The sequence below is a fragment of the Phalacrocorax carbo genome, chromosome 5 (assembly GCF_963921805.1).
Source record: "Phalacrocorax carbo chromosome 5, bPhaCar2.1, whole genome shotgun sequence".
Taxonomy (NCBI): domain Eukaryota; kingdom Metazoa; phylum Chordata; class Aves; order Suliformes; family Phalacrocoracidae; genus Phalacrocorax; species Phalacrocorax carbo.
Window position 1 is genome coordinate 28542456 of NC_087517.1, and position 26851 is coordinate 28569306.

The 26851-nt window shown below is 36.8% G+C and overlaps 1 protein-coding gene across 7 annotated transcripts in view; it reads left to right on the forward strand.

Moving 5' to 3' along the window:
• NBEAL1 (neurobeachin like 1) overlaps positions 1 to 26851 on the forward strand; it is a 92198-nt gene that overhangs the window by 55304 nt on the left and 10043 nt on the right. For all 7 annotated transcript variants that reach the window (XR_010373031.1, XM_064451775.1, XM_064451773.1 and 4 more), the window contains 31 exons: positions 272 to 405; positions 808 to 967; positions 1064 to 1166; positions 1875 to 2031; positions 2648 to 2806; positions 3169 to 3328; positions 3600 to 3688; positions 4316 to 4897; positions 5485 to 5660; positions 6033 to 6186; positions 8141 to 8266; positions 8919 to 9224; positions 9331 to 9480; positions 10393 to 10550; positions 11280 to 11404; positions 12851 to 12977; positions 14119 to 14267; positions 15136 to 15269; positions 16211 to 16312; positions 17502 to 17597; positions 17698 to 17822; positions 19083 to 19223; positions 19320 to 19450; positions 20650 to 20759; positions 21340 to 21457; positions 22170 to 22267; positions 22587 to 22703; positions 23212 to 23301; positions 24454 to 24563; positions 25163 to 25335; positions 25791 to 25885. Coding sequence is in view for 6 of the 7 variants with exons in the window: in XM_064451775.1 (XP_064307845.1) it covers positions 272 to 405; positions 808 to 967; positions 1064 to 1166; positions 1875 to 2031; positions 2648 to 2806; positions 3169 to 3328; positions 3600 to 3688; positions 4316 to 4897; positions 5485 to 5660; positions 6033 to 6186; positions 8141 to 8266; positions 8919 to 9224; positions 9331 to 9480; positions 10393 to 10550; positions 11280 to 11404; positions 12851 to 12977; positions 14119 to 14267; positions 15136 to 15269; positions 16211 to 16312; positions 17502 to 17597; positions 17698 to 17822; positions 19083 to 19223; positions 19320 to 19450; positions 20650 to 20759; positions 21340 to 21457; positions 22170 to 22267; positions 22587 to 22703; positions 23212 to 23301; positions 24454 to 24563; positions 25163 to 25335; positions 25791 to 25885 (4655 nt within the window). In the remaining variant the exon portion in view is untranslated. The remainder of the gene's footprint in view (positions 1 to 271; positions 406 to 807; positions 968 to 1063; positions 1167 to 1874; positions 2032 to 2647; positions 2807 to 3168; positions 3329 to 3599; positions 3689 to 4315; positions 4898 to 5484; positions 5661 to 6032; positions 6187 to 8140; positions 8267 to 8918; positions 9225 to 9330; positions 9481 to 10392; positions 10551 to 11279; positions 11405 to 12850; positions 12978 to 14118; positions 14268 to 15135; positions 15270 to 16210; positions 16313 to 17501; positions 17598 to 17697; positions 17823 to 19082; positions 19224 to 19319; positions 19451 to 20649; positions 20760 to 21339; positions 21458 to 22169; positions 22268 to 22586; positions 22704 to 23211; positions 23302 to 24453; positions 24564 to 25162; positions 25336 to 25790; positions 25886 to 26851) is intronic.

Here is a 26851-nt window from a genome sequence, read left to right on the forward strand (position 1 = left end):
AAGGAAGTTTGTGCGTAGCCTACAGCCAGATGGATGAAGCAAATGAAGTCAGGACTGGGGTCACTTTGTTCTGCAGAGGCATGGAACGACTATGACTCTGCACTGGAAAAAATTTAAGGACAGGCTACAGCTAAGGAACAGACAGAAAAGGAGTTGAGAAGTTCATGAAATAGCAAGGAATATGAATGCTTCATTTTACTTCTTCCCCTCTACTTTTATGCAGTGGTCCAACAATAAACCATGAGGCTTTTGCTACTGTTCTGTTTTGCAGAAGCACGCCTGGAGAAGAACGTTGTTGCAACTTTCATCTTGATGATAAAACATTTTATTCAGAGACACCACGTTAATCAAGAAAATCTCATTCACTCCCATGGGGTTGCCACCCTAGGAGCCTTGTTACAGAAAGTGAGCAAATTTGAGAAACATCCTTTAGTAATTAATGTTCTGGATGAGGTCCTGATTACTTTGAAACATTCTTAGTTTGGCCAGGATGTGAGGGTCTTCAAAGCTCTCCTTAGTACATGCTTTTCTTTCTCATGTTTCTGGGGGAAAAAAAAAATGTGAGGGGTTGGTCTTGATCTGCAAAGTGAATCATGGTGTTTTGTCTTTTTTTCATGTTCTGCTTTTTTTCTCATAGATACTGCATTGTATGATTCTTCAAACTAGACTGGTTTTGTGTTTCTTGTATTGCTTTAATGAAAGCATATATTGCTGTAGAAGATAAGAATCTCAAAATTTCATTTTAAAATCAGTGAAGTTTATTAGGATATTCAGTATTTTGAGTGCTAACACCTGTTATTTTAAAAGGTGCCAAGCAACTTAATGGATGTGAATGTACTGATGGCTGTACAGTTGTTGATAGAACAAGTCTCAGTAGAAAAGAATGTGCAGCTTTTGCAGCAGATGTATCAACACTTACTTTTTGACTTCAGTATCTGGAACAGTGGGGATTTCCCCTTCAGAATTGGTGAGCTATTGGACTTGGGCAGCTGTGCAAAGACACAGTACTATTCACTTGACATAAATATTTATCTAGGTTCTAACAGAAAACTTTGTATTGTAGGGCATATACAATATCTTTCTACAATTATCAAAGACAGCAGAAGACTCTTCAGAAAGAAATATGGTGTGCAGTTTCTTCTAGACACACTCAGGATTTATTATGGGTATGAGTTTTACCTCTTCTAACTCCTCCTCATTTATTGTATGTGGCTGTTGGGGTTTTTTTCCCCATTGTCCTAGTGAGAAAATTGTTGGGTTTTGGTGGTTCATTTAATTTTCAAAATTGCTTTTTTTTTCCCCATTTGACTTGCTGCTTTTCCTTGACTTTAATTTTTATGATAGGATTATATAAAATTTATGTCAGTGATATTATAAATGCTTGGAAAAGTAATTAAAATTACAAAATTGAAGGACTTGTTATCAACAATGCAAGTGAAATAAAAGATAATTACCGTGATCATTATAATTTTAAGCTATTTTGTTCCTTTATATCCTTGAGGAATTTGAAGTAGGACTTTTTTAGGAATTTAAAATTTTAGTTTCAGGCTTGATGGTTTATTTCTGTTTATGAATATAGTTATATCATTGAGGAAGATGGGCTAGAGACCTTGTTCTTTCCTTTAGAGGGTGGGAGGGGGGAACCTGAAATCCTGACCTATATCCAGGTCAGTACAAGTCTATATTTCAGGACTTTTAGAGATTTGGTAAGTCTGATCTATTACTGCTTATTACTATTCAGTTGCCTTACTTCAATAAAAATTGATGATTATAGCTCAGGTAGATGGAAAGCTACAAAACTAATGCTATCAGATTGCTATTAATGGATCATGAACAACTTCCTTAGGTTGCTTTTCCTGTCTGTTGGTGTATAGGAGTGGCTGTAAAGACAGCGATTTGGCTCCTGATGACCTGAGAACGATACGGACATCTCTCTATGGACTGATCAAATATTTTCTGAGCAAAGGTGGAACACATGAAGAAATACAGAGCATCATAGGATACATAGCTGCCACCAGTGAAGAGGAGCAGGTATCCAATATGACATAAATTGTCTAAACTGTACATGTTTTGGTTTTGCTTCTTAGTGTTTAGAAATCTTGTGTGCTTAAAAGAGGGGGGAACAAAAAGGAAAAAGGCCACGAGCAAAGTGTTACTTGATGCATGGTTCTGTTTAGGTGTAGCTGAGACAGGTTATAGAAGCACGATGGGAACATGACAAAGTACTCTGCAGGTAGCCATATTCTTACTGGTTATTCCCCCCACCCCACCCCGGAAGAGGACAGAAAGCACATGACACGTAATACACACTTAATACTGCCATTAGAAAAGTTCTCTTCATTTACCAAACCAAATTAATTGGACTTCAGCTGATCAAAAGTTGTAATGATGTGGTTTCTATTTTGTAGACTTCAACAGAACTTGAACTTGCTTTGTAGCTTTAATTACAGTTTGGTAAGGTGTTCTATATACAGAAAAATTGTATCCAAAAAAATCTATTTTTAAATGTGGTAATGTTGAGCAGACAAAACATCTGTTTTATAACAAGGAAAGTGTAAAATTTAAAAGCCAAGAAAATTATTTTCCCCAAACATAAGCATGAAGTCTGAATGAACTGTTGATTAATTTAGTCGTCTTAATTTTGTAGCTCTGTGGAATTCTGGATGTTCTCTTCAGCCTGCTTCATTCCAGCCCAACCCCGGACCAGCTTTTTTTATTGCTTTTTGAACCAGGGAATGCTGATATTCTTTACGCTCTATTATTGCATCAAAGATACTCTGATAGGCTTCGAGAACTTGTGTTCAAGGTAATGAATTGAATTATATGTTCTTAAATTAATCAATTGAACATAAATGTGTATTTTTTCAGTGGTCTGACTGCAGAAGTGTATGCAATTGCAAAGGTATTAATCATCCAATTTTTCATTTTTTTCTTCTGTTATGTTAGCTAGATGTTATTGTTTACTGCCATAATCGCAGTGGAATTAGTGTTCTCTTGAAGTATTGGGATGTTTTAAAAAAAAAAAAAAAAGAGTCCATGTTATTTGAATTAGCTTATAAAGTAAACTTTAAAAACAGTAGACCAGCATGTTATATCATACACAATTAAGTTTGAGGTCTGGATGCTCCTTTGTGTTGGTTTTGCATTTGTGTGTACTTTTTCTTGCAGATCATGGAAGAGATGCTGAAATGTACTAAGGTGTATGAACGCAGTAAGAACCGTATGAGACTCAGAGAAGTGGGATACTCTGGACTGGGGCTCCTTCTGAATGAATCACCAGTTACGGTTTCTCTTATTAAAAACCTTCTTAACCAAGTTCTTTATGCAGGTAATTGGCAAGTGTTGTGTATACCATTAGTAAATGCCTGGTGCTCAGAGGCAAACATTTGGTTTCTTTGTTGAGGAAAACCAGAGCTGTTACCTTACAGAGCTGTTCTATCCAAAGTTCCCATTAGTCTCAGCTAACATTTTCTTAGTTCCCTGAAGTTTGTTCACTTTATGAACCCTGGATGTAGAGGTGACCTCCAAGGCAATTTTTAATATTTTGCTGTTATGTTATCTTGCATTATATTGTGTTGTTTTTTCTTTCTCCCCTACAGATCCTGTTGTGAATTATAAAGATCTCATAGCTGTAGTGCATCTGGCTCATAGATCAGATATAAACATGAGAGTGATTATCTGTAGAAAGGTTAGTTGTCGTCTTTAAAACTGGAATGCTGTCCTTTAAGCCCATAAGCTGTACAGTGTGATATCTTAATTATTTGAGACACAGTGGTGATATTTGTTGCTACTGCTTTCTTTAGCAATGACTTATGTTAAAAATGAAGCCCACCTGTCACTTAAAGTTGAATTTTGTGTATTCAAGTCCTTTAAAAACCAAAACAAAAAGCAAAGCCTCTATAATGATTCTCAAATAGCTTGTATTTTCTATAGGTTAGAGGTAGACTCCTTGAATTACCTAGTTTTCTCAAAGGATGCTTATGTAGTAGTTCCTAATCAAGCATATTTTCTCTTCTGGATTTTCTTTTGGGTTTTTTTGTAGACTAGTAGCTGAATAGGATTATTTGTTGTGATAACTGGTTTTTGCAGGAATTGCTGCAGAAGAGTGGCTGAAATATAAGGACTTACCAATATGTTTGCTAGCTTCTTTTCTGCCCTATTCCTGAGTATTTTTCTTTTTTTTCTCAAATTATATTTCCAAGAATAATTTTTTTTTGTTCTAAAAAGAAAGGCAAAAAAGTTGTAGGATTGTAAAACGTCTAACTGAAAAGCGAAGATTAATGTGTGGATATGGGATATTTTCTTGTGTCCTTAGGTTTTGCACCTTTTGCATTCCCAACTGGATGCAGCACAACAGATTTCTCAGCAGCTGGGCTGGCAGGACTCTTTGATTAGACTATTCCTGAAAGAAAACTCAGAGGTCCGGGTCGGCTTTAAGGAGAACAGGGCTGATTCCTCAAGGGAAGAGGAAAAAAAGCCTCCTGCTGAAGAGTTTCAGAAACAGCAGCCTGATAAGACAGAGGGAGACAGAACTGGCAGCTTTGCATCTGTTAATGGTCTGTTTGATCAGTGGAGTTTAGAAGACAACAAATCCCTGGATGTCCCTGCTCATTTCTCTGTTACACCACTGGAAGATGCATCCACAACACAGATGTCTTTTAGGTCAGAGGACCGAGAAGAATTGTGGCACAGTAATCCTTCACATTTGAGTTTAGATCTGTCCAGTGTTGACTCTTATGAATTGTCTGACATTGGGAACCAGATGACAGATAGCCAGCCCAGCACACCATCACCTATAGAGAACACAAAACCATTCTCTGGGCAGCCTGACAAAGAGCTGGGGATTATAAATGATGTGGGCTTCACCGCTGATCTATCTTTATTTGAAAACCAAGGAGTAAGTAATTCACTCCCGATGTGGTTAATCTCTCCAAATATCTGCAATTCCTTTTTATTTTTTTAATCATCTCCCTGAATGATAATTATTGTCCTTTCCCCCCCTTCCATCTTCCAACAGAAAGCAAACAATATAGTTCTTTCATAGAGAGTAGGGGTACTTCCTTTTTGTAATGTGGTGTCTTTTTTGGTTGTCTAGTTGGAAAAGCTTTGATGTTAAAAAAAAAAAAAAACCCACAACAAAACCAAACCCACACAGAAAAAAGTACAAACTCTGCCTCCCCTCTTTCTATATTTCACCATCCTTTATCTTCCAGAGGAGGCATGAGGCAGACTTGCTGTGAGAAAATCAAGTGTACCTAAAGGTCAGGTTGAAATAATGATGTAGAAGTCAGGTCAGTATGTATGAAAACATACAAGCAAGCCAGAGTCTCTTCTATTTGTGTTTCCATGTATTTAGCAATTGGACTTTAGACTGTAGAGTTTTCAGAAATGCTGAAATATGAAGCATAGGGACTGTGATGAACTACAAACATTTTGAAGGTTTTCTAGACTAGAAGTGCTGTACATATTTCTCCTCTTTTGCAGGGGGGTGATAATGAGCTCATACAGTTACTTACAGACATCCTACTGTGTATCATGTGGAAAGGCATTGAAAAATCTGATGATGATGCTTGGATTGAGAGAGGACAGGTGTTCTCTGCACTGACCAAACTGGGGATATCTAATGAGTTGCTGCAACCTTCTGATGAAATAAAGCTCAAGTGAGTGTACAGTTCAAGGATGGGTTCTTTCACCCCTTTTGAGGAAAAACCAAAAAAGTAAGGGGCATTAGTGAAGCTGGGAAGAGGTGGGTGTTTCCCAACAAGATGTACTTTCCTTTGCTCTCTTTTCATATACTGTCGGAAGTATATGCCATTACCTATTTAGTAATGTCATGTGGCTATAAGGTTTTGAAGCTGTTGTTGGTTTCATGAGCTACTCAAAATCTCTCTTACCTCATTGGCTTATTGAAAAGACAGCAGTAATGTCACCGAGGGCTAAGAGATTCAATTAAATACTTAATTGGATTTTTTTTAAAGCCACTTACACTTAGAACATGGAATAATTACTTTGGGATTTTGTTTTTCATGCAGCTTGCTGGAGAAGATGTTAGAATGGTCAGTCACTGATAACAGAGATTCAAAAGCTCTCCCTACACATGCTGAAAATGCCTTCAAGCTCTTGCTAATTGTACAAGATTTCCTGCAGGCAGAAGGAGTAGTTAATTCAAATTTATGGACAGAAAAGGTACAGTAACTGCCTAATGGAAGTACTGTATATAGGCTGAAATAGTAATGAAAAAGTGATCAGCTTGGATACTGTCATCCCTTCTAGGCATGTGTTTTTAAAGTATAGCTATTACAGAGTAAGGGTTCATAGTGGAATGGATTAGATTGTCCCTTAATGAGTAAAAACCTGTGAATACTTACTACAAGGAATATAGTTAATTTTGCAAATCAAATAGGCCTATAAGTGGTACTCTGTTTCATTAACTGCCACATTTTATAAATATTTCTCCAGTCTGAAGAGACCTGGGTTTTCAATACAATGTCAGTTGTAGCCTAAGCAGATTTTGCGCCATCTATCAGCATGTATGACTCATTGTGTGTGTCCTGAATAAAAGACCAGCCAAAACTCTGCGCTCAGTTGCAAGCTGAGAAATGTCACTTTTGGGTTTTGACCCATACTGGAGTTTCAACATGATTTGTGCTCAATTTTATATTATCTTCTGCCCGATCCCACTGGGGGGAGTGAGTGAGCAGCTGTGTGGTGCTTGGTTGCTGGCTGGGGCTAAACCATGACACAGTCAGAAACATTTCTCCTGCCTTCTTGACATGTATGTTGTAGACACCCATAATTTGCCTCAACATTTATATAGCTTCTGGCACTGCTCTTGCTTCCTTTACTGTCTAAGTTGTCATTGCTTTTCCATTTTTTTGAGGCTAAAGGGGAGAGGTATTATATGGAAGCCATCATTATATCATGATAAATCCTTAAGAAATCTGGGGGTTTAAGGCTACTTAAAAAAAAAAAAACAAACCCAACCCAGAAAAACCCAAAAACCAAAAAAGGGGTAATGTTAAGAGTTGTCAACACAGTAATTCCTAACCTGTTCTCCAAAATGCCTGCTTCATAAGTAAGCATAGCTTAATCTTAAAGCTTTTAAAATTTTGTTTTTAAAATTGGTAACCTCTTGGTAAAAGCTTTGCCTTCTGTTGTGATCTAGCTTTGTGAAATCTAACTAGAAATGAGATCTGAACTTTGGAGCAATGGGAGTTGTGCTTATTACCAACTCTGCAATGAAAATAACAGTGCTTTCATAAATTATCTTCCACTGTGCAAGGGGAGAATTTAAAGCACCATAATATTCTAAGCAGGACAGCTTTCACTCTGCCACAGAAGCATTCACATGATTGTGGGGCTTAACAAAAGAATGATTTTACATTTAAGTAATTTATTAGGGAATGTATCAAGGTACATTAGTTTTAAGCAAACATGTCTGGATAGTGAAATGTGCCATTTATCTTGTGAATACTTACCTTTCACAAGGTTGGTATCACTTCTAGTATCAAAATACTGACAGAAAGGAGTGCCACCCAATTTTTTTTTTAAGACATTAATAATTATTATGAAGTTTCAAGCATTTCACTAAATCAGATATTCACAAAAGAAGCCTTGTTTTCCTCTCAGGGCACTGTGCAATTGCTATTGCTGGTAAAATATACTAGCATTACACTCAAATCATTTTAAAATACAAAGCAAAAGAATGAAATAAAATCCCATATATACTGAACCCAGAAATTGCAAGTTGGTATTGTATCAGTGCTGTTAATAATAGTGTCTTTTCAGTCATAGTAATCTTGCTCACGGAGTCTCTAACTTTTCTAATAAATGGCATGTACTGCGTTTAAATTATAGGAAAAACATAAGCGTATATGCTAGTTTTGGCTTTATTCAGGGGAGATACTTGAGTTAACAAGTATGGGCTAGATAGATTTTTTTTTTTTTTTTTTTTTTTTTGTAGTCAGGAATTGTTTCAAATTAGTGGTTTAACTGCAGTGTTCTGGGCTAATTTTCTCTGTTTGGGTAAGTTAGAAATGTGAACACAGCCTGTCCTTAAGCTTTTTTTGAAATTATGTGTCTCCAGCTGGAATAGCTGTTGTTAATTTTACTTCATGTAAATCTTCTGTTTTTACAATAGCTCTTGGAAGAACTAGTGACTCTCATGGATAGCCTGTCAGTCTGGTACTCTGGCCCAGAAGCAATCAGGCTTTCACAGGTGCAAGTCCAGTTGCTCCTTGGATTCATTGCACAGGATAACTTACAGGTTTGTTGCAAATTCCTGCAAGTGGTACTGTGTTTTAAGTGCATGTTTGATATAACTGTTGTGGTTTATGGGGGAGATGCTCATACCAGTGAGCAGACTGATGGCAGTCTTCCATCCTTCTACAGGGAAGATATTTTACTGGTTCTTACCATTTGCAAATTTACTCTACAGTCCTGTCAATGTGTACCTCCTGAGCATGAGAAAGAGGTAGAGGGCAAGCTGTTCGAAGACAGGACAACGTAGGCACTAGTGGCAGTAAGATAGTGATTTTGATTGTGACTTTTTGTTTTTACCATGAAATACATTTATTGGTACTTTTAGGTTTACAAACATTAAGTGCACATGAACCTGGACTGTTCTGCCAAATTAACATTTGGAACAAAGTTGGCAGACCTGTGCCTGGAATATGAGCTCTTCAGTAAAGCCAGGATTGTTAGTTTAGGTATGTGATTGTCTTAATACAGCCGTATGACTTTGGGATTGCAGCTGACTCAGATTTGGTCATCACAGGATGAGGAAGAGATCAGTGCCCGTATTTGATGCATGTGTGCCTTCAGGCTACCTGGGATGCAGCCAGAAAATGTACATACATTTGTGCTCAAAATTACTATTTTGAGGATTGCATTCATTTTTTTGTTGTTTGTCTGTGTAGGTCTGTGCTATGGCAGCAGCCAAACTAAACACCCTCCTTCAGACCAAAGTAATTGAGAGCCAGCCTGAAGCATGCTACCTCTTGGGGAAGCTGGAAGGCATCTTGAGTAGATCAATTGAAGAGAAGACAGAAACTTACTCATTTTTGATTCCCCTTGTTCGGACATTGGTATCCAAGATTTATGAACTTCTATTCATGAACCTGCATCTCCCTTCATTGCCTCCCACCAATGGCAGCCCATCTTTCTTTGAGGACTTTCAAGAATACTGCAGCTCTGATGAGTGGCAAGTTTATATTGACAAATATGTAAGTAGTAGATTCTTTTTGTATCATTTTCCCCCTCTTTAGCTGTGAAAGCAGAGGAATTAATTCAGAAATCATTATGCTTTTTGTTTTGTTTTGGTGGAACAAGATTATTCCAAATATGAAGCAGTATGAAGAGAACTCATTCAGACGTGATCACGAGCAGATGGCACTTTATTGGAAAGATTGTTATGAAGCATTTATGGTGAACATGCACAAGCGAGACCGGGAGAGAGGAGAAAGTAAGCTGAAATTTCAGGTAAGGTTTTCAGTGAGTGCAGGTTTCTCTTAGGACAACTGTCTCAAGAGAGACTGAATTCTGGGACGATCCAATTCAAGTGATTGCAGGCAGTTGATTGATCTAAGATTTTATGGGCAGTGTCATTACGTACACTTGTAGGATATGCTTTTTATTTCTATTTTTTCTATTTAAGAGTTATTTCAGGACAGTACGCTTTTCTCATAGTACAGCAACCTAGAATTATAATCAGCTAGAAGCTGCATCTTTTTTTACTCTGATTTATGTTTCGAATTATTAAAACCTCTTCTCCATTATGAGATGAGTCAGGGTGATTTTATATTTTTTAACCCTACTTCAGTACAATGAAAAAATTTAAAACATTGAACAGTTCCTATTTAATGTGTGGAAAAATTGTTTCTGAACTGACCTTTCTGTATAAGGTCCAGACTCAGTTTAAGCATTAGAATTAACTGGTAATTACAGCAAATACCATAGCTAAGTTACATTTCTCTTATTTTCCCTTTGTTGTCTTAAAAAAGATTTACTATGAGGATCCTTATTTATTCAAGTAATAAAAGGAAGAATACAATATGATCACATTCTAGAATACCAGGATTTAAAGAAAAATCCTACCTATTACAATAGGATTTTCAATACTGACCACTTTTCTGATGGTGAAAAACTGCTTTCATACAGATTTAGCATCAATAACGCTTTCTTCATATCTTTAAGTTGAGGTTTGATGCCATTTCTTCCAGTACTAAGCTTCTTAATATTTCTTTTGTAAGCATTACCTTAAATTTTCAGAAGTTTTTACTGCTAAACTTATTTGTTCCCTCTTAATTTGTGAGAATTCTTGCAAACCACAAAACTCTGTTTTCAAAGGTCAGAGTCATTTCAGTGCTAGATTTATTTTTAATGGTCTTTCAGGAGTATTTTGTGGAACCATTCAGCAGAAAAGCTCGACAGGAAAATCTGCGGTACAACAGTATGCTAAAGCAGCTTAATAGTCAACACACAGCTACTCTGAGACAGTGGAGAGCAGCCCAGCTTTACTTGCTCTCTGAACGTGGTCCTTGGTCTGAAATGTAAGGCTGAAGTTCTTAAACCATATATGATGCTTAAAATGAATTTGCTTACATGACTTAGTTTCACATGGTTAGAACCTTGTCAAATTGACTCTGATAACCATTCTTGAGACATGAAGTTGATACTGAATGCATCTTTTATAACATTTTTCTGCATTTAATTAACAAAATGAAAAGTTTGAAGTGTAATGCTGAGCTGGTTAGCTGGATGTTAGATTCTCTTGCCAAGTGACAAATAAAAATTAGTTATCAATGAAGCGATTGCAAAAACGTTTAAAGAGATCCTATGGATCAGTGGTTCAGTTGGAAAAGAGAAGATATAGTTGTTAATAAAGACTTTGAGTTTTCATGCGTAAAGCTAATTTCAATGTAAAAGGATATATTTTGCCTGTTTTAGCCTTTGGGGAAGTTCTGGATAAAGAGTTTGGTCATGGGGTTTGGTTGGTTGGTTTGGATTTTTTTTTAGGCTTTTAACTGATGTTAACTTAAAGTGTAAACAACTTGATGTATTTCAGTAGAAAATAAATACTGTTTACGAAGTGCTTTAGGATGATCAGAGCTGCAATATGAAATATAAAACTAAAATGCAGTTTATTGGGTTTTTTTTGTTTCACAATGTATAAGTGGATGACTGGTAGTTTTCTAAATATGTACTATTTTGTAATCAGTTCATTAATATAGGTCTTCGCTTTCTTTTAACTATTTTCATGAATGTTCTTGTTTTCCTAGGAAACAGCATCCTATTCACTGGAAACTTTCAAGTGTGGAAAATTTTTCACGTATGAGACTAAAACTAGTGCAGAATTACAACTTCAACTCTCATCAGGATGCTAGTGATCTGAGAGATAATTTAGGTAAAGTTGTATTGTATTTGCTATTTCACTTGGGATTCTTCAGTCTTTACTGAAGAAAGATACACACTTCACTCTCTGTATTTAAGTATTCTTGATTTTTCTTTACTTCCCCCATAGTAAAATGTGTAACATAGGAGTTGTGCTTTGACCTGAAACAGCATCTTCCTACTGAGTAGAATTAATTTCTTGTTCTTTGAAATGTGTAGTTTTGTTGACAAACAAAAAAGTTAAAGAACCTCCTTGTTTTAAAATAAGCAATCACATAGCTTTCTTGCATAAGATTATTTGTCAATAAAAGGAAACGAGATCAGAGTTTAGAGCTTATGGTTAAAATGTGTAGATATAGAATCATAGAATCATTAAGGTTGGAAAAGACCTCTAAAATCATCAAGTCCAACCATCAGCCCAACACTACCATGCCTCCTAAACCATGCCCTGAAGTTCCGTGTCTTCACGTCTTTCAAATACCTCCAGGGATGGCAAATCTACTACCTCTCTGGGCAGCCTGTTCCAGTGCTGGACCCCTCTTTCAGTATGGAAATTTTTCCTAATATCCAATCTAAACCTCCCCTGATGCAGCTTGCAGCTATTTCCTTTCATTCTATCGCTAGTGACTTGGGAGAAGAGACCAACACCCGCCTCACTACAGCCTCCTTTCAGGTAGTCGTAGAGAGCGATAAGGTCTCCCCTCAGCCTCCTCTTCTCCAGACTAAACAACCCGAGTTCCCTCAGCTGCTTCTCATAAGACTTGTTCTCCAGACCCTTCACCACCTTTGCTGCCCTTCTCTGGACATGGTCCAGAAATTCGATGTCCTTCTTGTACTGAGGGGCCCAAAACTGAACACAGTATTCAAGGTGCGGCCTTACCAGTGCCGAGCACAGGGGCACGATCACTTCCCTGCTCCTGCTGGCCACACTATTTCTGATACAAGCCAGGATGCTGTTGGCCTTCTTGGCCACCTAGGTGCACTCCATATGAAGTGCTTTGTTTCAGAAGTGTGCCAAACAGCTGAGTTAGTGGTGTATAATCAGTTCTTTAAGTTAGGTGTATTGGATATCAAGGCCCAAAACAAAAAAATAACACTCTTGTAAATCCAAGTAAGCAAAAAACAATTGCAGTGAACTTCCATGAAATCTGCATGCTTTAACAGTGTCTGGCAGAACACTGCAAAACATTTTATTGGAAGTGTCCACATCAGAATTCAGTTTAAATTTTTCTAATGTGTCTGTGTCTTCACTTTATGCTGTTATGATTTGACTTTACTTCAGTGTAGTTCAGGGAGTATTTTTAGTGTTCTGCTTGCCCCCCAAAAGTATTTAAGAAGTATGGTTGCTTCTTACTCAGTTAAAACCAACATTCTACAGTAGAATATACTCTCAATAGTTTAGCTTTCCAAAAGCGTTGTAGCAAAAATTTTTCTGAGTTGAAATGTCTATTTATCATAGGTGTGCACCAGACACAGCCCTCTAGTGAGTCTCTGCTTCTGGAGGCAGTGAAGCAGGTGAAAGTGAGTGACTTGGAAGATGATGTTCTTGAACTACCAGAAGACGACACAGCAGCCAGTTCCAATTTGTAAGTACTGCAGAATAGAACAGGTGAAATTTGTTTCTGTGCTAGGGATAAGTAGTGAGAAACAACTTTGGGAGTTGATTAGCATACGAAGCTTTCCTCTTTGTCTGGCCTTGACAGTCCAAGCCAGGGTTTTGTAGTAGTAGTAGTTTTGTAGTAGTTGTGAACAGCAGAAAAGTTGCGGTTGGATTTATCATTCCCGACAATGAGATGTGAAGAGGCCCAGGGGAAAGAATGCAGAGCAGATGTTTGTGAAGATCTGTTAGAAATTCCCTGCTCACAGCTGGTCTGAAGCTGGAGCTACAGAATTGTTGAGGCTTTTCTACTACGTACATGGCTATAATTCTCAAGAGGTGACCTGCCCTGTAAGGGCATAGACCAGACTGGAACTGGCTTTTGTCTGTAGATGCCAGGGCCATTCCCTATACCATCAGCTGCATAGCATGGATGTTTGCTTAGATGCTTTAATCTTCTGGAGAGTCTCCTATGTTTAAGAGCACTCCAGAGGGAAGGCCTGCTGTGCTTCTTTCATGTCACTTGTGTGACTCTAAAAAAGAAAATGGTGAGGGGCTGGGCAGGGGCAGAGATAGCAAATGCTTCACTCCAGTAACTGAGCACGTGATGTCGTGCATGCATTTATGTGTGTCTATGCTGTTGAAGTCCAGCAGATATGTGGCACTTCTTTGAGTGATACCGATGCATCTTCTTGTACCTTAAATGTTATTAAATGCTTGCTTGTGATGTATCATGTCTATAGATTTCTGAGCAACCATTACTTCAAATACTTCTGAAGATAACTTTAGTCACATGAAGCAGGACTCAGCTCTGCTCTGTGCCAGAGAATTTAAGCACCTAACAATTAAATAAGGAAGGGAAATGCAGCCTCATGTTTTCATACTTCAAGGGAAGTCAAGTCCATTGTGCCTGAGACTGAAATATCCAGCCTGAAGAGCAATGCTCTGAAATGCTTGGTAGTCTAGTCTGAAACATCTGAGACTACTGATGGAAATAGCTTCATATAATCATTTAAGTTGTACTTTTAATGCCATTCGAATCGGAATCTTTTCTGAACTGTACTCTTACCAAGTACCTAAGCAACTGCATAACCTACCCAACCCTGTAACATTTAGTGGTACTTTTGCAGGGAAGAGAAGGACGAGCAAAGTCAGAAAGAAAAACTAATATTGTCTGAAGACTGTGAACTCATTACAGTAATTGATGTGATACCTGGCAGGCTGGAGATCACTACCCAGCACATCTATTTCTTTGATGGTAGTATTGAAAAAGAGGAAGGTGAGCATGATTAGTATCTCTGTCTGGCATTTCAGCAGTTTCTAACATTTTGAGCATTTCTAACAGTTCAATGTTCTGTTTATAGTAGTCTGAGTTGGATTTTTTGAGAATGAGTGTCAAACTAATTGTGAAGAGACAAGTTGTGGATCTGTACTTAATATTGTACATGGTGATCAGTGGCTGTCTGATCCCTTCAGAATCAGAATCTGGAACTGTACTTGCTGAGCTGTTAAATTGATTCACTATTCTTAGTATTTCTTGAAAAAAATCAACTTATTGAAAAAATTAAGTTTGCTGACTATAAAAATGTCATTACCTCTATTTTGCTGCTTAAATGACACCTCCCTGTTTTTGCTGACAAATAATGTTTCACTCATATATTGATTAAAAAGTAATAGGAATGATTAAAAAGTAGTAGTATGTGAACATTGACCATCTATATTAGTGAACTTTAATAGAATGTTAAAACAGTGGACTGCAAAGTTTGACCAACAATGGTAAAATTTTCAAAAACAGTATATCAAGAAGTTGGCCTTTTCTAAACATAAAAGCTTGTATTTGAGCTCGTTTAAGAAAGAAGAAGGGTTTGGTTTGTATTTTTTGTCAACAGAATACATTTATAGTGTGTCTTTGATCAGAAAGCAGAAACAAATTCTGCACTCCATCAGGTATTTCCTGTTGCCCCTTTCTTTCAGCAGAGCAATAGATGAGGTTAATACTGTTTTCCTAGCAAAATGGTTAATCAAGCCACATATAAAATTTGCCTTTTCTAGGAGTAAGTCTGGGGTGATTGGAAATGATGCTGCATTATGTCTATATGAAAAGTTTTTTATATATTCCAAGTCATTAATCAAAGTGCTCTTCCTAGGGGTAGGTTTTGATTTCAAATGGCATCTTTCTCAAATTCGAGAGATACATTTGCGTCGGTACAACCTAAGGAGGTCAGCTTTGGAGATCTTCCTTACAGATCAAACCAACTATTTCCTCAACTTTAATAAGGAGGTATGGGTTTCCTAAATTTACTTGATTTGTATAGTTAGCACAAGTGTCAAGCTTAAGTTGACTGTGTCTAATTTGAGCCTTGTGTCTTTCATAATACTGTAACACTAGTAGCAAAAGGTTTGCTAGATATAGGCATTATGGGAAACTAGGGTGCAGTCTGTGAAAACCTGTCTGGTGTATCTGTGAAAACCAAAGTTTGGCATTTAGAAACTGACTGATTGTGAAAAGATGGATAAAACAAGATTCTTCTTTTCCCTGTCTCTCTCTCTCTCTGTTATAATACAGAACAATCATTCAACTAAAATTACACCAGTAGTAATCTAAATATCTTGAAGCCCACTCATTCTTTTTAAATATTCAGAGCATATTAATTACAAAGCAAAGGAGACGTTCTATTTTACCACAACATTGGAAATCATTAATATTTCTATACTCCATGGTTTAGGTTTAGTGAACTTTTTTCCCCATGGATAATGTAAGTGATCATTTGTATGTGAGACTAAGATAAATATCAGAACTTAAGGTGAGTTACATACTAGTAGGTCAGTTTGTGAATAGCTCCTATAAAATGTTTTTGGGTTTGTTTAAGTAAATAAATCTTTGCAACAGTTTTGTAGGGAAAATGTTGGTGTGACTTTATTCAAACAGCAGCAGTATTTCCTGAGAAGGTTTCTGTAGGAATAATGATTTTCTGAGCAGCATCTACACATACATGTGCATGCACACAAAAAAACCTACTTAATAATATGTGTTGCCTTTATATCTTGTAACTGAAGGATGTCATGTCCATCCATGGTCAAATGTTTTACACAGCAAGAGATGGAAGTGTTTAAAAGTGTAACTGGTTTCCATTTATTTCACATTTTAATTAGTAGAGAAGTTGTTTACTTGTCAGCTTCAATCTCCAGATTAATTTTTTTCTTAATGCTGTTTTCTAACAGGTACGAAACAAAGTATATAGTCGAATATTGTCACTGCGTTCTCCAAATATTTCTGGGACCAGATCACCACAAGAACTTTTTAAAGCTTCAGGTTTGATGCAGGTATGAGACTTCAATATAAATGGTCTAGTGCATTCCTTTGCTTCTTGAAAAGGAGTCCTGGAAGGTCCTGGACTAATGATTTTACTTTCCCCAGTGTTCACATGGGAACTGCTGACTCTGTGGTACACTCAGTCTGGTCCCTGAACATTCACATACTTATTTTTAGAATGGCTGTGTTTTGTGTTTGCAGTCAGTGAGGTAAATGGGTAGAGCCAGGCTCTGTTAATGTGATTATGACAAGTGTTCCAACAAGAATGAAAAACATGTAGCAGACTTGCTTCTGTTTTTAGTCCATGACCATAAGTGCACATTTTGGAACTTCTTTCGGTACATGTGCAAATAATTTTCCCTGCTACCTTTTCATGATGGGCTTTCAACAAAACCCGTGTGAAGACTAAGCAGGAAATATGGTATTAAGGCCATTAGTAATATTGGCGTAAAAGGAAAATGTCAAAATATCTGTATTTCCCTAAACATGGATAAGTTGTTTTTAAATGTAGTAAATGTATAGTTACAATTATTGTTTTCTGAGGGAGGAGGTTTTTCAAATTACTTTTAAAATAGTGGAAATACTTTGTTTTTTCTTTGTTTCCCTAATGATAAAAGCTATTGTTGTATATTCAAATAGAGAAAATATTGTCTGTAATGAAATGTCTGCTTCACACTACAGACAGATATTGAGCCCTTCTGAATACAGCTCTGTCTGTTCTTTGGTCTAAAATATAATAGTGGAGCAAAGACACAAGAACTATGTTAATTTATAAATTCCTGTATCATTAACCAATGGGAGGATAATTTATAAATAAGTTTTGACCTTTTAGAACTTTAATGGATTTTAAAGTTCTGTTCCCCTTTTTTTAAGTACCTGTTTACCTGCCTTCTTTTTGTTTCTTTCACTTCTATTTTTCCCTTTTTTTTTTAATTCTGAAGCTGCTAGTTTTCTGCTGCCCTGTATTTAAAACAGTAGTGGCATCAATCAGGGACACGATTTCAATGAAATATAGGTAGCACAGTCACTGAATTAAAGGAAATATAAACTTTATTAGGAATAATTAAACTTGGACTTTCATACCATTCTTAGCTTTGTGCCAATAGAATCATCTGGCAGATAAATACTGGCAAGACATGTAATTTGCAATAGTGGTATCTTTGATATAGTGACTTCCATTGTATCTCTTTTGTCCTTCAGAAATGGGTGAATAGAGAAATATCCAACTTTGACTACCTTATTCAGCTGAACACAATGGCAGGACGAACTTATAATGACCTTGCTCAATATCCTGTGGTAACTAAAATAACTTTTAAGTTTTTGCCAAAGGTATGTATTTTTTCTATTTTGGAAGATGGATTTTTAATCTCAATTTGTTCTTTGTCTCTTTTTTTAGTTCCCTTGGATTTTACAAGATTATACTTCAGAAGAACTAGACCTGAATAATCCTGCAGTCTTTAGGGATCTGTCCAAACCCATAGGGGTGGTAAATGAAAAGAACGCTAAGGCTGTGAAAGAGAAGTATGCATTTGAAAACCTCAGTTATATTTCTCTGTCTTTTCTGAGCCTCCAGGCTAATAACACATATTAAAAATAAAGTGGTGACAGTGAATTTTTTTAAAAGCTAGGTTTATAACGTCACAGATGCACTTGCAAAGGTTGTTGTTTTGTTGTTCCTGCTGCATTCAGATTAGTTAGCTTATATGGCACTGAAACAACAAAACTTATTGCTGTAAATTTTCAATTGTTTCTCAGATGTGGAGATAAAAAACTGACAGGCTATAGAAACACTTAATTTAATGGCCCCGCAGCTTTAAGAGGCACACTGTGTCCCACGTCTGCTCCATGATAAAGAATATGAAAACATACTGATGAGTTAAGCTGCCTGTGCTGAGAGGCAGCATTGATCCTAAATCTGTGCTTCCTGCTCTTTTTTTCAAGCATAGATTATTATCTTTGAAATAAAATATAACTTGGTGGCTTCTAGCAACTCCTCTGTAGGTAGGAATGACAAGTATACACACATCAGTGTAGCAATCCTCCCTTTTTTGCTAGTGTGGGGAGCAAGTGTGCTATCACACCAGATTGTGCTTGTCAGGCTTTTTGCAAAACCAGCTTTGTTCTGAAAACTTGGAACGTGGAGGATTTTCTTTGAATTATTAGGCTTTATCCCTGACTGTAGTGAAATTGGTTCTCTAGCAGTATGTTTAACTGCAGTTTCTTTTACTAGCCTTGTGACACTGAGTAATTTATCAGCCAGATGGTAGCATAGTACTGTAGAGTGAGTTTGCCAGTAGAAAAGGAAATGGGTATGAGTATTAAATAAATCTCTCTTCTGCATCCTGACACATTCACACACTTGCTCTTTTTAAATTTTTTTTTTAAATCTTGCAGAAAACTGCCACAAATCCTTTCAATAATAAATATTCAGCTTAGTGATGTGGCGGTTTTTGTCTGTTGTATAAGGTCATACTGAATCAGACCTGTCTTGCCCTTTATCCGGTTTCTGACAGCTAACAGCAAATGCCTAGGGAAGAGTGTAAGAACAGGTATGCAAAGGCTTCATCTGGTGTACATTTCTATCTTTCAGCAGTCTCTTGCTTAGGGACTTTTTAAGTCTGAACTGAAATCCTCCTGTTTCATAGAACTCAATGTATTTTTTCTCTTATAGATTACCGTGATCATTTCTTTTGAATCCTTACCTCCAGTAAATACAATCCACATGTAAATCAGCTGTAGTGCTCCGTTGTATTTAAAAGATTTTTTAATTATTTTTTTAAGATATGAGAATTTTGAGGATCCCCTTGGGATAATTGACAAATTTCACTATGGGACACATTACTCAAATGCTGCTGGTGTGATGCATTATCTCATTCGGGTAGAACCTTTCACAACACTTCATATCCAACTTCAAAGTGGCAGGTATGGTGTGAGCAAATAAGCAACACCTTTATTTTTCTTCCTTATCATTTTACTGAGGGAATGATCAAAGTCTAACTTGAGTTTTCTGATCCACAGATTCGACTGTGCTGACAGGCAGTTCCATTCTATTCCTGCTACCTGGCAGGCACTCATGGACAACCCCAATGATGTCAAGGAACTTATCCCAGAGTTCTTCTACTTCCCAGAGTTCCTGGAGAATCAAAATGGTAAACTGACTGCTCAGAATATTATCATAGAAAACCGTTCATTTATTCTTCAGAAAATAATCATTACAACCATTTGTGAATGCTGTGGAACACTTCTTGTTTAAGCTTTATAGTGTGCCTGTAGAAATTACTTCAATCATCATGCTGGCTTCAAACTGTTTAGTGAAGACACCAGTTGTGTTAAGCCCCCACTCTGAATTTTAAATGATGTTTAGGCTGCTGCTTAAGGACGGCTAAAAATAGTGTTTACCTTATGTAAAATATCAGAGATGCTCATTTGGATGTTTGAAAAAGTTAGCAATAGTTAATACAGATTAATCAGTATTCTTTTTCCTGGGTTCACTGGGTGGTAGAGTTTGGACATCTTCAAACATGTGAGGTCTTCTATTTGTTCTAGGCAACCAGTGTATTTTTTGCTTGTTACTGTTACTTTCCAATGCAGTGGTAAGTCACCTAATTTTAGAGCCATGTAAGGTTTAAGTACCCATCAGAAGCAGGGCAGGGGAAGGGGGAGAAGCTGTTTCACTCATAATGCTATTGAAAAGACAGCATCCTGTGTTCAGAGGTGAGATTCCTAGACATTTTTTATTTCGCATTTATTGCATAGAGAATTGTTTCTTTACCTACTAGACAATTTAAAAATGGATTTGTATGTTTGTGCTGTTGCTAATTTAGTCTGCTAGCTACAGCCTAGTAGAGTTGTAAGTTATAAAAGTTGGAAAGAGTCAAGTCATGCTTTCAAAAGTCATTTCAGTATTTAGAGTTCTAGTGAAAGCTGGTGGGATTTAAGACTTCTTGAAAGTGTTGATTTTACAATCATTTAAACCTCTAAGTAAATTCATTCTTATGAATAACCTCACTGAAATGTTTTGGACTCTTAATTCTGGTAAAATAAAGCAAATGCAGGTATGTTTACAGATAGGTGTGTAAATGGTTAATGCTTCTTTTAAGGTTGGGACTTGAGCTTCAAAGTCATTTAGGTGCTTTGGACAATTATCCTGTATCATTTAACATTTTAAACATTCAGAGCAGAACTTAGCCTCCTGTGTCTGTGGTAGGGTTATTGGAGGTTTACATTAAGAATTTTTCAATATCCTTCCCTTGCATTGAGAAAAGAACTCTTTTTAATCTTTACTGAGAAATCAAGATCTTTGAAATATTCTATAGTGACTCTCTAAATTCTCCAAATTATTCACTAGGTTTTAACTTAGGTCACCTTCAGATATCCAAAGAGGTGGTAAATGATGTTGTTCTCCCCAAATGGGCCCACTCCCCGGAAGACTTCATTTATAAACACAGGAAGGCTCTGGTAAGGTCATGTTTATATGTGTGAAGTAATGATAAAGAAAATACACCTACATGTTGTCACTGTGGCTTATGTATAAAATACTGGGACTACGTTCAAACTGGAGTTGTGCTTGCATTTGGCATTACAAGTACCATTAGAACTTTCAGTTAAAAGCACTGTGCATGTCGATGAAATGCTCAAAAGAAAAAAGAAAAGAACCTGAAGATTCTAATCACTTGAGATTTTGCTGCCCTAGGAGATAAAATGCAGAATTAGGTGGGTTTAGGTGATAAGGCTTGTATTGCTTTTTATAGATTATTCTGTGTGCTACTAGGGAACTAGAAGCTTACTTTCCCCTTGCACAGTTGCATTTCAATAGTCTAGATATGCTGCTTTGCTGTATTAATTTTCCCTCTTACCTGGCAGTTACTGCCCTTAACACACATGGATATTTTTATGCCTCTGCCCTATACATTGGTATATACCTAGTTTGTGGACACCGTTAGTTTAGGAATTAAATCTCTTTCACAGAAAACAGTAAATACTTCAAGAAGGGAGCAGTACTTTTCTTATTCTTACCAAAGCATTTTTTTCCTTCTAGGAATCTGAGTATGTTTCTGCTCATCTTCATGAATGGATAGATTTGATTTTTGGCTACAAGCAGAGGGGACCAGCTGCAGTGGAGGCGCTCAATGTGTTCTATTATTGTACTTATGAAGGTAGAAAGCAGTGTGCTCTCCTGTCATTGTCATCAGATTTGTGGGCTTTCAATATTAGACAGAAAACACTCGATTTGTGAGCATGAGATACAGTAGTATACAGTAAAGCAACAGAATTATAGATGAAATATGGCAGCATAACTTGTAATTTATCATCAAATAACCAGAACATTTGAAGCTTTGATCATAAGTTGTGAACCTGAAATGTTAATAAAGTATTTTTAAAGGGGGGCTGTTCCGGTTGTTTGTATTTTGTTTCTAAAAGTGCTTGGGGTTTTTTGTTAGTTTCTCATTTGCTTGCTTAAAAGCATTTGTGGGAAGAGGTTTCTTGTGGTTTAGGACTCCAGGCATGTTGTCTAAAACCAACAAATATTGAATCCAGATGTTAGTCTGTTAAATCTGAAGGTGAACTTTGGGTGGCTTTTGTGTGCAACTTATTGCATGCATAAAGTACATTAAATGCATTTGATAAGACAAAAGCCTGCAATTCTTGCCCGTACAGATACACTTAAAATTCCATGTGCAGAGTAGAGTTTTCAGATCATATCTTATATGGAATCATTGTTTGGAAGCTTTTCTGGTGTAAAAGGTGATAATGCTGCAATTAGTTTAAGCTTTGCAACATTTGTTGACCATATCTGTTCTCAATAAGTTGTTTAGGTTATGTTCTTTTTCCTTTTTTCTACCCCTCATCGTTCTGGTTGTGATCCAGGGGCTGTGGATTTGGATGCTTTAACAGATGAGAAAGAAAGGAAAGCTTTAGAAGGGATGATAAACAATTTTGGGCAAACTCCCTGTCAGCTCTTAAAGGTATTGCTCTTTGTTCCCTCTCAGTCAGATCTTTGTGGTTAAATCCAACTGAGTGACAAAGGATTTCTGAAAAGAATGAGAAGATAATGGCTTGTAATTTTAGGAATGTGAAATCTTTGCTACACTACCGTTTATAAAGGTCACACTGATAGAAACTTAGCATACCATTTTCAAAACAAACTGATTTACTTTAAGGGAAATTAGGTGCTTAAAAGTTTGTTTTCCCATTGATTGCCAATAATATTCTGAGTATCTTATGTGACTTGAACAAATGCATAAATTTGTCTAATTTGATATTCCTTCAAATATTGTCTCCTAGGAGCCCCATCCGCAAAGGCTATCAGCAGAAGAGGTAGTACAAAGACTAACTAAAAGTGATACCTCTACTCTGAATCTCTTCCAACACCTCACTGAACTGAAGTCATTCTTCATAGAGGTAGGGGTGTTACTTGAAATTGTTTAAAGTCTAACTTGAAACTTCTGATGTACTTAAAACAAAAGATTGCAACCTAGATGAAAATAAATTTGCTTCATATTTAAAGAAAATATTTTAAAATGTAGTATGTATAAAATTAGCTCTGTCTCTTTAGTTAGCTTCATAGAGGTTGAATCCCATAAATTTGTATCTGCTGGCTGCTTGTGTGGGTCTTGTTTGAGTATTAAGTTAACCACCACACCAAGAAAGCTAAGAACATCACTGGTGGTATCTGAGGACTCATTGAACTTGGTAGCTAAACTCACTAATTCAGGGCAGAGCCAGGGTTTCACTTTTGGTATTTGTAAGGAAGTATACCTGTGTGAACTGAATATGAATGTACCAGTGCCTTAGAGGACTGTACACATCTGACGTTGATTCCAGAGGCGTTGCATCTTAATCTTTACAGGTTCTAGATTTGTCCTTTAGCTCTTGCATATAATCAGACCAAATCCATGTCTTCTCTTAGGGAATCAGTGATGGTGTGCCCATCATCAAAGCTGTTGTGCCCAGGAACCAGTCACGGTCCTTTATTTCTCAGGGAAGCCCAGAGATCTTGGTGAGTTGCATGTGTCAGTACTATTCTTAGACTGCAGACAGTCAAATAGGTGTATTTTTTTTCATACAGCTTGTAGAGAAACACAACTGTTACTGTTCAAATGTGTTCCTTTAACCTATAATGAATAGAAATATAAGTTAAATATTTGTCTTCTGAAGAGAAGCCAGGCTGATTTGTTGAACAGCATTTAAAAGCTGATGAGACATGAGTGTAAGTTGTAGTGGGGTGTTTTGTATGTTGCCCACTTGATCCACTTCCATGGTAGCAATCAATTTCCTAATGCAATGCAGACCAGCTTTAAAATGACAAAATTAAGTTATTAATGGCATCATTATGTTTATTGGTACTTTCAAATCTATGTTTTAAACTATACCATATGTGGCATATACACACTCCAAAGGCCTGCACCGTTCCTAACATTAACTTTTGCACTGACTAATGCAGGTGCTGGTACTATAGCAGATGGCCAAATGATGAAAGGAGGAGAGTGGTTTTGTGTTTGCACCTCTATGTATGGTCTGCATACTGGCCCATCTGCAATAATACCTATGTTTTGCAGGAAAGAATATTCTTTTCCAGTTTTCCTATTTTTGTTGGTTAAATTTACTGTCCTGGCTTAATGAGGTATCTGCATATGTCATTTGGAATTTGGACATGTCTAAAATTCTCACTGTGTTTTTTTCTAAATATCTGATGACAAACTCAAATATTTAGATTCCTTTCTTACTTTCTCAGAAATAGAACTGTAGTACAATTCTTTTAAAAACGTCCTGTGTTAATATGTTAACTGTTAATGATTACTATTTAAAAGAAGAGAAGAAGCAGCTTAAACTAAATGACTAATTTGAGAGGGGTTTGTTAGCTGGGGGTTTTGTTTTCCGCCTCCTCCCCACACCCCTGTTCAACTTCCCTGACCCATCTTGAACATACACTATTCTAACTTGATAATATGTACCTCGTGTGGATTAACTCATCTGAACTGTATTTTTGGTTTTTTTTTAATTTGTGGCGGGATGGGTGTGTGTGCTTTTTTGTCTTTGTGGTAAATTCTCAAGACGACTATGCTGGATTTTATTCAAGCTCCATTACCATCAAATGCAAGCAGAAAATATGCCTCTGGGTTTCACCGATTTTTCTATCAAACTTTTTTAGGTAACAGCAAGTCTGAACTGTGTTATTGGAACTCATGGTTGGCTACCTTATGATAAAAACATCTCCAACTATTTCACATTCATCAGAGATACCACGGTGACAAACCCCAAGTAAGCGAATGATGAGGAGAGGTGCAGATGAATGCATCTACAGTAATCAAATACAGTAATTGTTCAACAATCAGTGCATTGTACTCTTTTCCTTGGCTGAGCTTTAATCTAAGAATGCATCTTCTGATGTTCAGTAATATTACCTCTAATCTGTAATACTGTTCTAGTAAAGATTTATATATGTGGCATTTCAAAGCTCTTCATTCTTAGATCTACTTCTGATTTTTTTTTTCTAATTATCAACCATAAAAACTCATCTTGGAATCTGAGATGGGCAGTCTTCATGCTTTCTTACATTATAGTGCAGGTATATAGAAGTTTCCTTTTTTCTTTAATGTTATAATACTTGAGGACATGAGTTTTTCATACTGAATCAAAATGCATAAAAGACTAAAAAGATCTAAGGTGAAATCTTGCTTCCACTTGCTGATGTCAGTGAGAGTTTTGCTGCGGATATTGGGGGGGCCAGAATTTCACCTTTTTTTTAACATGGCCTCTTCTATAGATGGAATTTCTTATTAATTTTTAAGGATATAGGAAATGCAAAATGCATTGATTTGAACTAAGGTTGCTCTTAACTGCTCATCATTTGCCTACAGAACACAACGCAACATGAGTGGTCCTTTTGCACCAGGGCTGGAGATCACGTCTAAGTTGTTCGCGGTATCCCATGATGCGAAACTCCTCTTTAGTGGAGGACACTGGGACAATAGCATCAGAGTGACATCTCTTACAAAAGGCAAGCTGGTTGGACAGCACATCAGGCACATGGGTTAGTGACTCTTCGTACTGTGGAATGAAAGTTTTTATGTATTGTACCTTGATGATGGTTGGTCTTTTGGGAAAGAATTATAGCCAGTGCACTTGGGCGGACAAGCATAGTGGTTATAAAGGAATGGCAGCCTAAGAACAGAATAATATTTGAACTATGATTATACATAAATACTTGAGCATGGCTTTTTAGTCATTGTATTGATGGTTTGATATAGTTTCGAAACAAGGCTTGACTGCTGGTTTTAGGTAGTAAATCTGATTGTCAGGTTGGTACACCTTGCTGTACAATGACTTCATTAGTTAATACAGTCTTATCAGTCCTTTCCACAGAGGAACATTTCATGCTGATGCAAATCAGGATACATTGTTGATATATTGCATGCACATTGTCACTCTATGGGAAGCTAGTCTTAAATATCTGTGTGATAACTTCATTTTCTTTCCTTTATCTAGATATTGTGACCTGCTTGGCAATAGACTACTGTGGAATTCATTTAATTTCAGGCTCCAGAGATACTACCTGTATGATATGGCAAATAGTTCAGCAGGTAGGTTATTTAGGCATACTCTGAGAAGCGCTTTCTGAATGCTTTCTTTGTGCTTCTTTGTTTTGTGGTGGTGGTTTATCAATTTCCTTTCTTTTAGGTTTGCAGAGAAGCTAGTCCACTAAAATTGATTAACTTTGTAATTTTGTTACTCCTGTTGTCTTCTGTGTTTGAAATATTCACTATCCACATTAGCTGAAGCACAGTATTTTAGAGGCACTGTTGAAGATTTCATAGCTTATTTTCAGGATAGGCAAATATTATCCCCCACTGTACAGATGGAAGAAGAGAGACTCTGCTTGAGACTACTGGAATTAGTCAGAACAATATAGCTGAGGATTTTTACATTTCTAGGCTGTTGTTCACTCTAGTAGTTGCATTTTAGCATTGTTTCCTCTGTGGGAAGTAGTGATGACTCCACTAGGAGTTGGCAAAGAGAACACTGGTCTGTTACCCGGATTTACACTGGCATTTGAGTTCTTTAATATTTGTTTGTTCTTTCACACAGTGAAAGTGGTTGCATGATGCATGTGTGTACTTACACTCAAGATGTGAGTCCATTTCCATTGTTCATTTCTGATTGCTGCATTGCAGATATGCAAGTATGTTTAACTGCAGCGGGGAGCTGTCGTGTTATGGACAGGTCATTTGGTCAGGTCACCTTGTTCTTATTATTGAACTAAAGTCAGCACATTAAACCAGTACAACAGTCCATAACTGCATGTCTTTTTGTGGAAGCTGTCTTTATGGTGGGAATATTTTCAAGAAGTACTTTGCACCAATGGTGCATGGTCAAAAAAGTGAGACCTTAGTGCTCACAACGGTATTTTTGTCTAAAGTGAGAAGTGTTGGACATGTTTTAGTTCATTTATCTTTTCAGTGTGAGTTAAGTCAGTCATCCTCTGGAGATTATCTTTGTTTAGAATTGCTTTTCCTTAAGATTTTGAATGTGGTTTTTTTATTTAATGG